Genomic DNA, 10000 nt, shown 5'->3' on the forward strand with positions numbered 1-10000 from the left:
ATGAGTCCACATGGTTATTATATTTACGGTCGATACTTCAGGACGATGAACTTAACATTGTTGAAATTCATGAATGATAAAGACAAGCAGGATGATTAGGTCAACCGGTGGAACGAGGACACCGAAAGGAATGATTTTCATCCTGGCCATAAAGGGTATACACGATCGAGGGATCCATCGCGGAAGAAGAAGAAGAAAAAGAAGAAGTAGGCGTCGAGTCGGACGTTTTCGATCGGCTTCGTTTGGGATTCGATTCAGAACGGTTCTCCGGGATTCGCATTTGAGTTAGACTCACGTTCTGCCGCAGCACGTGACCCAGCTGCTCGAGAGGAATCCCACGTATCCATGACGTCACTCCATTTCTCTCTCTCTCTCTCTCTCTCTTTCTCTCGCTACCGTGAACAACCTGCCCGCGGCCGATAGGAATACAAGACTTCTGTCTAGTCACTGACTTATTAGGAATTCCGAGCAACCCACGTGCAGAAATTCGGCGGTCTGCTCTGGGCAGCCACGTGCGTTCGGTGGATGCACGTTCTTCTAATTTGCGAGACGTCTACGGACTACTTAAAACCTGCTCGACCTGTTTAGTCTCTGACCTTAGTTTCGATCTACGTCACTCACAACTCGCGTTACTCTCCAATCAACTTTTAACGCCCTCCGCGAGTCACGAAAAACGCTCTGAATAATAATAATAATAATAATAATAATAATAATAATAATAATAATAATAATAATAATAATGATAATAATAATAATAATAATAATAATAATAATAATAATAATAATAATAAAAGAAGAAAAAAAAAGAAAAGAAAGAAGAAAGACAGAAAAAATTCGATCACGATTTATTTTTCTTTAATTCTTTTCTTTTTCTCATATACTTTGGAGAGCTTCAGGGATTAGTCGAGTTTCGTCGGTACATATCTACAACGTAATCGCTCGGAGTCGTACCACGGCTGTAACTCATCGTCGTAACAAAAAGCAGAGCGAACTCCCGCAACGCCGTATGCACCGGCAACGACACAACCTGGCCTAGCGCATAATTTCTCAGTACGCGAGCATGCGTAAGGTGGCGCGAGCATTAAATCACCGATCCAGAATAATAACTCTTTGAGAGCTTTCTCGAACTCGCGGCGTGATAATTCAAGATGATGGATATCGAGAATCTGAATAACTCGCATAATCCTTTCTTTATATCATCGGGCTATCGGGTGAAACAAGATTTGCGAGCCTGGCACCCCACGAGGTTTTCGTACTTATGACCTTTTTCATACTTTTCTGAGTATCTCTCCATTTCTCTCTCTCTCTCTCTCTCTCTCTCTCTTTCTCTCTGTCTCTCTATCTATCTATCTATCTATCTATCCTTTTCTCGTACGATAATCTAGTTATTCTGATATTCCGTACGAAACTTTGTATTGGCCATTAAAAAATAGATCTTTAGTATAAAATGATTATTTAACGTTTTTCCAACGTCATTATATGTTATATTTATTGTTCGTTTTTTTTTGTAGTTGTACTTATCGAACTCACGTCACGGAATAATAAATTCTTTTTATTCTTATTCTATCTCTTTTTATGTCTCTCTTTATCTTGATCTTCTTATGATAATCAATTTATCCTTATATTACATATGAAATTCTTTCTCCGCATTCGTTTATGAAATAAATTCTTTACTCGCATCGACGAAAAATATTTGATATAATTATTCAATTTTCTTCGAATGAATGATAATCTTAAATAATAATTTATCTGTCACATTTCGCATCGTTAATCATTTATTTTTCTTTTCGTTTTCTTTTTCCTTTGGACTATTGTCCATTCCTTGGACTATTTATTGGACTTATGTCATGGTATAATAAACCTCTAATAAACTTCCTTTTTCATTCCTCTGATAGTCCTCTATCATTCTCTTTTTTTATTACTTTGCAACATATACGAAGGACGAAAGCAAGGAAACCGTCCTTACTTCTGTATAAAATACTCTACGTAGGCCCATACAAAGCGTGACGAGTGTAATTTTGGATAGAGCGAATCGATCGAGATTCGATTCTCGATCGATCGATCGATCTTGCCAAGACAGAAAGAAAGAAAGAGAAAAAGAGAGAAAAAAGAGAGAAAGAAAGAGAGAGTGAGAATGAGAGAAAAAGAGAGAAAGAGAGATACAGAAGGAAAGAAAGAAAGAGAAAAAAAGAAAGAGAGAGAAAGAAAAAAGAGAGGGAAAGAGAAAAAGAGAAAGAGAGAGAAAGAGAAAAAGACAGAGGAAGAGAAAAAAAGAGAGGAAGAGAAAAAGAGAAAGAGAGAAAAAGAGAGAGGAAGGGAAAAAGAAAGAGAGAGGAAAAGAGAAAGAAAGAGGAATAGAACCGTGTCGAAGAAAAGGCGCGTAGCGAAGCGCATGGAGCGAGCTTCGCGTAGGCGTACAGTTAGAGGAGAAGAAAGCGCATGGTAAGGATGATCGGTTACTATACCACATTTCGACCGATTCGTCGCGGACTCCGAGTGAGCGTAGAAAAGGAGCGTAAAGAAGAAGCATAAAGAGAGAGAAATAGAAAGAGCGTGGCTTCGACACAATTCCCTTTCTCGATCATTTCGATCATCTCAAAGTTCGCTTGAAACAAAGAATATCAATAATAATATATCTAACGAAAAAAAAAAGTTTTCCAATTCGGATTAATTTTAAATAAACGAAAATGTGATGTACATATATGCATTGTCAGTAAGTGAGTATGCGATATTTGTTATATACAACGAAGATATACAAAAATTTGAAATGATTATATTAAAATGTAAAAAAAAATTCCAACTTGTTAAAAATAGAATTGTTCATATATTAAATAACTTTAAATAAAAATTAAATATTCAAAATAACTAAGAGAAAGAAATATATAAATTTTTTCTTTGATAAATATTAATAATTTCATCCATAAATGAATTATTATTTAAAAAATGTAATTATAATATTTAATATATGGTTCGTTTATGTTATTTTGCGCAAAACAAACAATACATTATAAAAGATAAAATAGACGATTGCAGAGGAACTTCTAATATTGATTTAACAACCATCATTAATTTGATATATATATATATATATATATATATATATATAACGGCTCAATTGATACTATTAAACGATGAATCTCTCACGATACTAAACTCGTTAAATTTAATTCGATGTGAAAGATTAACGTTAACAGTATCGATAAATACAGAAGAAATATCGACACCTTCGGCCATCGGAAGTCCCCAGACGAGCTCGAGTGACGTTGGACCGCGAGTTCGCGAAAGTGAACACAATGCGCGGAGAACGACGGAACGCATTAATATTAATAGTCCTACGAGAAGGGTGTCCCCTTTGCCATGAGCCTTCACCACAAGCAGCACACGCTGCTAACGGTCAAAGAGACGAACAGTCGAAGAGGACGCCGCTCAAGAAGAATCTCCGCATTGAAAGGAAGTTATATGCGTCCGGTTTTCTTCGCCGTACACCTGCGCCATTAATTTCTCATGGTGGCGAATCTCTTTCCTCCCACAAATTTCCCATGCAACTGAATTTTCCTTTCTGTATCTTACGTTATCTCTTTCTTTCTCTCTCTCTCTCTCTCTCTCGCTCTCTTTCTCTCTCTCTCTCTCTCTCTCTGCCTCTCTTTCTTTCTTTCTCTTTATCCACGAATCTATTCTAAGTGAAAAATATCAGTGTGCATTATAAGTAGTACAAATCTGTCCAATTAATGATAATTTTTCATTTTCTTCAGTTATTTAATTATTTATTTATTGACTTGATTTATTTATCAGGTTATGTTAAATCAATATTTATCAGTTTATTTATAACATAAATAATGAAGTAATCCGTGAAAATTTTCTGAATTTAAAAGCTATCTCCTATCAATTGGTTATTATTTCATTAACAAAAAATATTAGCATCTATGTTTCGATGTAATGTTCATATTTAGTGAAAACGCGTGATAAAATTAATAATATCTCTCTACAAGCAAATAACAAGTCAATAATGACTGTTTTCTCATTTTATTTAACGATAATCTAAATAATGAATTCTGTAAAACACTTTGAATTAAAAGATTCCTGCACACAAGAAATATAAACACACACACACGGAGAATTAAATGTTTATTATTCTATAATAATTCCATCTAATGGATATTTAATATTCATCTGAATCGAGAATCACTTATCTTTTATCAGATCACACTTTCACATTTTATTATTCATTAATAATCATAACGATAAGAAAGTTACCATCATTGGTTTGTTACATACTGTTAAATAATTATCATTGCTGGATCAGATTATTTTCTTATACATATTATTTATTTTACTTAAATATTATTTTACTATTTACGATGACACCTCCATGTAGTATAAGCAGAGACGAATACGTATGATTAATAGAAAGGGAAACTCGGTCACATAGAAAGGATATTCCCATTAACGCCATTAATGGTCGCAGATATACTTACGTAAGTACATATATACAGAAAGAACCGAAGAAAAATTATTCAGCAAATTATTGATTAGACAAATCGAAACTTTGTTTATCATTTCAAAGATACGTGACCATGCTCCGACACAATTTAATTATATTATTCATTCTTTCATTTTAAATCGAAATATTGAGTAATAAATATTCAATTGTTATCGAGACCTGATGTTACACATATTGTATATATACTTATGCATATCCGTAAAAAGAATCGTTTCTATAATTAAATTTCTCAGATCAGTTCGAATCGATAAATTTTACGATAGCTTCGTTCATTTTCTTCATTCGTATGTTTCTTTTACAATATCAAAGAATGATTCTTGAATAGTCGTTGATCATCGTCGTTCTTAACGAGCGTCTCGTAGTCGTGCGAGAGACATGTATCTACAAGGCGGCATCTTCGCTCAACGGAGGAAACAAAGAACTTGACTTATTCTTCTACAGGAATAAAAAGTAAAGCAAGAGATAAAAAGATATATATACATTTATCCGATGGATTCTTGCAATTTTTATGTAAACTTATGTGATCATTATGAATTAATTTCAATAAATATAGATATATAAATATAATGTATCGTATACATATTTACGTATTTAAAAAAAAGAAAAATAAGTTAGGAAAGATGAACAAGCTAAAATCATTCGTAAAATCGAAATTTCTTCGAACGATCGAATACGATATTTCTGAAGAAAGAGAGAGAAAGAGAGAGAGACAACTAGAGAAAAAAAGAAAAAATAAATAGAGGGGGAAAAGAGAGAGAGAGAGAGAGAGAGAGAGAGAGAACAGAAAAAAGAGATAAAAGGAGAGAGAGAGAGAGAGAGAGAGAGAGAGAGAGAGAGAGAGAGAGAAGTTTAGAAAGAACGTTCGAACGCTCGGGATAAAATAAAGCGAGTTAGGCGAAAGGTCGAAGTTTCGCTCGGTCGCTTGACCTCGGCCGGTAATAAGAATAAATGTGATTCTATTACAGGTTCAATTGTTACGGCTGCGGATATAGGCCGATTTCGATGGAGGACGAGGGACAGATGATCGGGAGCGATAACGTAAAAACTCCCTTTTAAGACAATTTTACCTGCCACGTTGTACCCTTGAAAGAATGATATTATCTTGTGCTGACTAGATGTTAGAAAATATGTATATAATCTCATGAAAAAAATTCATTTAAAACGTTTATAAAATAATCCTGTGTATATATATATATATATATATATATATATATATTTTATAATATTTATATAATATAAATATAAATATATATATAAAATATATATATTATAATATATATATACACAATATATATAAATCACGTTTGACGTTTCATCATATCAGCGAATTAACATTATCTTCGTGGTCGTTTATGAATCAGGTTTCGTCGTCAGATAGTTCGTCGTTTACGGATTCACAATGTACTCACCGTGCGTTGACGGAAGTAGGATTCCCAACGTCGTCCAGGGACGGTTTCCTAGAACGAAACCACGAATGAAATTCGTTATTGATCGTCTGCAATTGCATTGCTGCTCGATGTTTATACGCGATGCACAAGTTCGGCGTTTGCCACGTTCCGTTATATGCCTCTACCGTGTCCATGATTGATATCTTGTCTCTTTCTTTCTTTCACTTTCTTTCTCTCTCCCTCCCTTTCTCTCTCTCTCTCTTTCTCTCTCTCTCTCTCTCTCTCTCTCTCTTTCTCTATTTTTTTCTTCTCTCTTTCGAAACTCTTCTTATCTTTCTTTCTTTACGAACGATCATCAACAAAACACCGATTAACAAAAATTTCTCATTAAGTCCACAGTTTCACTATCTTTTCATACGACAATCTTTCGATCTTCCATCTAATTACGAGAAAAGACACGCACTTTTTCTTTGAATGCATCATGATCGGAAAAAAAGAAAAAATAAAAGAAACAGAAAAACAGAAACAGAATAATAACGTCGAAGTTTCAATAAAAGTTGGAGTATTCGAAAGGATGCGGGTCGAGAACACTGGCATGTGTAGTGCTTAAATATCATCGAGTAAAGGCGCGTGTCGGCCTCGTGCTTGCGCTTCGAACCTTCTTCCACCCTTCGTGAAACGTCCCCTCTCTTCGAACTATCCGGCGAATTGACGTTGCGCGCGCCCCTCGAAACTCAGCCTACTCGTGTTCGGACTCGTGTTCACTCATGATCTTGCTCTTAACCACACGCTTTAACTTAACGAAAACCGCGAAATCATGTGGCGAGTCAGTCACCATTCGTCTTAACAGCCAATTTTAATCCTGTTCTTTACGGTTTTTCTTTCGAATGACATTATCGCTAGGTCGAAGAGATCGAGAGGAAGAGAAACCAGAAGAGCTCTCCGTCTTCATTTAACTCGGAACGCGAGTCCCGCGACGGCAATAAAACTCCCTTACTACCATCTACGAAGTATCTTTATCTGTGCGTGCAATATATACGTGTACACCACCGCCGTCAATGTTCCTCTGATTTTCTAACTCTCCCGGTCTCTCGAAACTCATAGCGTTTGCCTTGGTAAAAGGGGATCATCGATTAAAACCCAATGGGATTATACCCTCTGATTTTCTAAGGGAAGAGATCAGAGTCTACACCACAGATAGCAAACTCACGCTTTACACTTTCGTTTCATTCCATTTTGCTTGCCTTATAGCAAGCTCTTGTCCATGGTAATCGCTGAACCGAGTGACTAATGATTATCGATTACCCGTCCTGAACAGAGAGGAAGAGAAGACGTCGAAGATCGAACGAGAAAAGAGATTCATTTGCAATGTCTTGGATTTCGAAGTAACGTTGAAAAATCCTATTGGGTGATTATTAAAGAGAAAGACAGAGGAAAAGAGAGATAGAGATAGAGATAAAGAGAAAGAGAGAGAAAGAGAGAGAGAGAAATACTTTTCCAACGAGAGAAAAAGTGAAGCGTAGCCCGGTTACACGAGATCTTATATTGCCTTAACAGGCAACTAGCCAGACCGGTAAGCATCTATGTACCTACTCTCGGCCTCGTCTAAAGTCAAACTCACGGAGTACTGCTTTTACAACGAGACTTCTTATGGTACGCTATTACTATGACAGCACGATGACACTCATTGCCACTCGAATGAGTTCTACTTCGACATTCGTGTTCTTCTAGATCGATCGATCGACTTTTCAAAATCATAGGTATTAACTTGCAGGTAGATTCACGTAAGTAATCCTTGTTCTTTAAGAAATCTTGAAACATATTTTATAGATGTAAGAGTCTTCAGAAGCGAAAAGTTACAAAAGAGGACCATTTGAAAGAGGTCCGATAAGGTCCGTTAATGCCTCACCGAGATGGAATCTCCGTGTCGGAAGGAACTTCGCGGTCGATTCGTTACGGGTTTTCAACACCTCGATAGGTGAGCGAAGATCAGCATGGACAAAAGACCGTCCGCATATATATAAGTGTGTATTTCCACCGTTACATCATTACACATTGAGCCAAGAAGAAAAATTTCAAACGCGACTCGTCATGATTATACGTCTTTAATAAATTAGAACCTCGGACAGTGACTTAGAGTGTCTCTTTATCTAGTATTCTAATCGCGTTTCTAAACGGGAGCTCGACGTGTTCGATGTATCCTATGCTTCTTTCTTCATACATTTAAAAGATTACCTCGTTACGTTCGTTTGAACTAAAAAAAAAAAAAAAAGAAAGAAAAAAAAAGAAAAAAAAGAAAAAAATAGAAAGAAAAAAAATACAAAAAAAGAAAAAAGAAAGGAAAAAAGAGAAGAAATATATAAAAACGGATCCAAAGCCTAGATCGAAGATTCGAAGGCTATATCGAAGATTCGTTCGATCTCGATTTCAGAATTATCCGTCAACAGGCCTCGGCAGAGAAAATTTCCAGGAGTTCGTTCCGATCGCTACGGCTCTCATTCTCTTTCTATTTCTCTCTCTCTCTCTCTCTCTCTCTCTCTCTCTCTCTCTCTCTCTCTCTCTCTCTCTCTCTCTCTCTCTGTTTCACGAGGAGTGAACTGAAAGAACCGGAATGTAGATGGCAGAGGTAAAGGGAGGCGGTTTGGCACATTTTTTGGATCGGGGAATGCCGGTGCAAGCTATTAGAGGGAGAGCAACCTTCTTACGTGGAATCGTTAACCTCGACGGTAGCCAGAGAGCGGTAAAAGATGTTGCGGACGAGGTCTGAATTAATGAATGAACGGATGTTAAGCTATCGGAACTCGATGCTTTTCCAGGAGGATGAGAATGAGGAGGAAGAAGAGGTAGAGGAAGAGGAGGAGGGAGGATGATGTTAGATCGGCCAACGGATGCGAATAGAAGAAACACTGTGCAAGGGAACTCGCTGCGAAAATATCCATTAGGGATGGAGCCGGTGGATAGCGGCGAGGAGGAGTTGGCACAGGGAAAAGGAGAGTGCGGGGTGGGGAGAGGGGGAAAAGAGAATTGGCTCCTTTTATGGACGTTAAATTCATTCCATAGCCGGGAGATTCTCTACTGTAAGCAGAATGGTATAAATGCTTCGGTTGCTGTCACAGTAGTCGACAGGATTAGAGACTGATTGAGAAAGAGAGAGAAAGAGAGAGAAAGGGAAGATAGAAATAGGAGGAAAGAGAGAAACAAAAAGAAAAAGAAAGCTACCGGTGGTCATCCATGGGGGCTCCCATTCAACCGGTGGCTCGTCTCGCCCACTCATTCGTTCATTCATACGCGGTGCACGCGATTTGAATCGATAAGCAAAGCTTGCGTAGACAGCCTGAGGATCTCGAAAGAGTAAGAGAAAGAGAGAAGGAGAAAGAAAGAAAGAAAAAAAGAGATAAAGAGAAAGAGAGAAAAAGAGGGAGAGAAAGAGAGTGAGAGAAAGGAAGAGAGAGAACGAAAGAGAGGGCGCGTGCTGCGCGTCCTTCTTTCTAGGGGGTGTCTTATTCGATCCGAACACGCACGCGATACGTAGCCTAGAGGTTGTGAAGATAAAGGCGCCGCAAGCTACGAAGAAGGAGATTTCGGAAGAGAGAGAGTCAGAAAATAAAGTAAAAGGAGAATAAGAACGACGCCCGGCAAGGATAATCGGTAAGAAGAGTCCAAAGAGAGAAAGAGATAGAAAGAAAGAGAGAGAGAGAGAAAGAGAGATAGAGAGAGAGAGAGAAGTGGTAGAAGGCGACCGGTCGTCGTCGGCTGCCGGACAAGCGGACGGAAAAGACAGACAGGACTGGAGACCGCTCATTACGAGCAGCGCATGCGCGAGGAATGCGCCGTCTCTCATCTCTCTCTCTCTCTCTCTCTCTCTCTCTCTCTTTCTCTCTCTCTCTCTCTCTCTCTCTCTCTCTCTTTCCTTCTTTCTCTTTCTGCTCGATACAATAAATATAGGATCGGGATCGGCGCGGCTGCCGGCGCGCCTCTTCGAGAGGGAGACCCAGCTGGAACGACTTCAAAGTAAGCCTGAACCGATGAACGAATCACGACCGACAACAATGCCCACCGTAGTAACGACATCCAGTTAAATCCGAGGGCCCGCAAAAAATACGCGAGCGAC

The 10000-nt window shown here is 37.9% G+C and overlaps 1 protein-coding gene across 7 annotated transcripts in view; it reads right to left on the reverse strand.

The window, feature by feature from the left end:
- LOC124947940 (protein trachealess) overlaps positions 1-10000 on the reverse strand; it is an 85986-nt gene that overhangs the window by 60082 nt on the left and 15904 nt on the right. For 4 of the 7 annotated variants that reach the window (XM_047490778.1, XM_047490779.1, XM_047490781.1 and 1 more), the window contains exon 3: positions 5911-5958. The exons of the other annotated variants lie outside the window; for them this stretch is intronic. In XM_047490778.1, coding sequence (XP_047346734.1) covers positions 5911-5958 — 48 coding nt within the window. The remainder of the gene's footprint in view (positions 1-5910; positions 5959-10000) is intronic. 7 annotated transcript variants of the gene reach the window in all.

The sequence above is a fragment of the Vespa velutina genome, chromosome 3 (assembly GCF_912470025.1).
Source record: "Vespa velutina chromosome 3, iVesVel2.1, whole genome shotgun sequence".
Classification (NCBI taxonomy): Eukaryota; Metazoa; Arthropoda; class Insecta; order Hymenoptera; family Vespidae; genus Vespa; species Vespa velutina.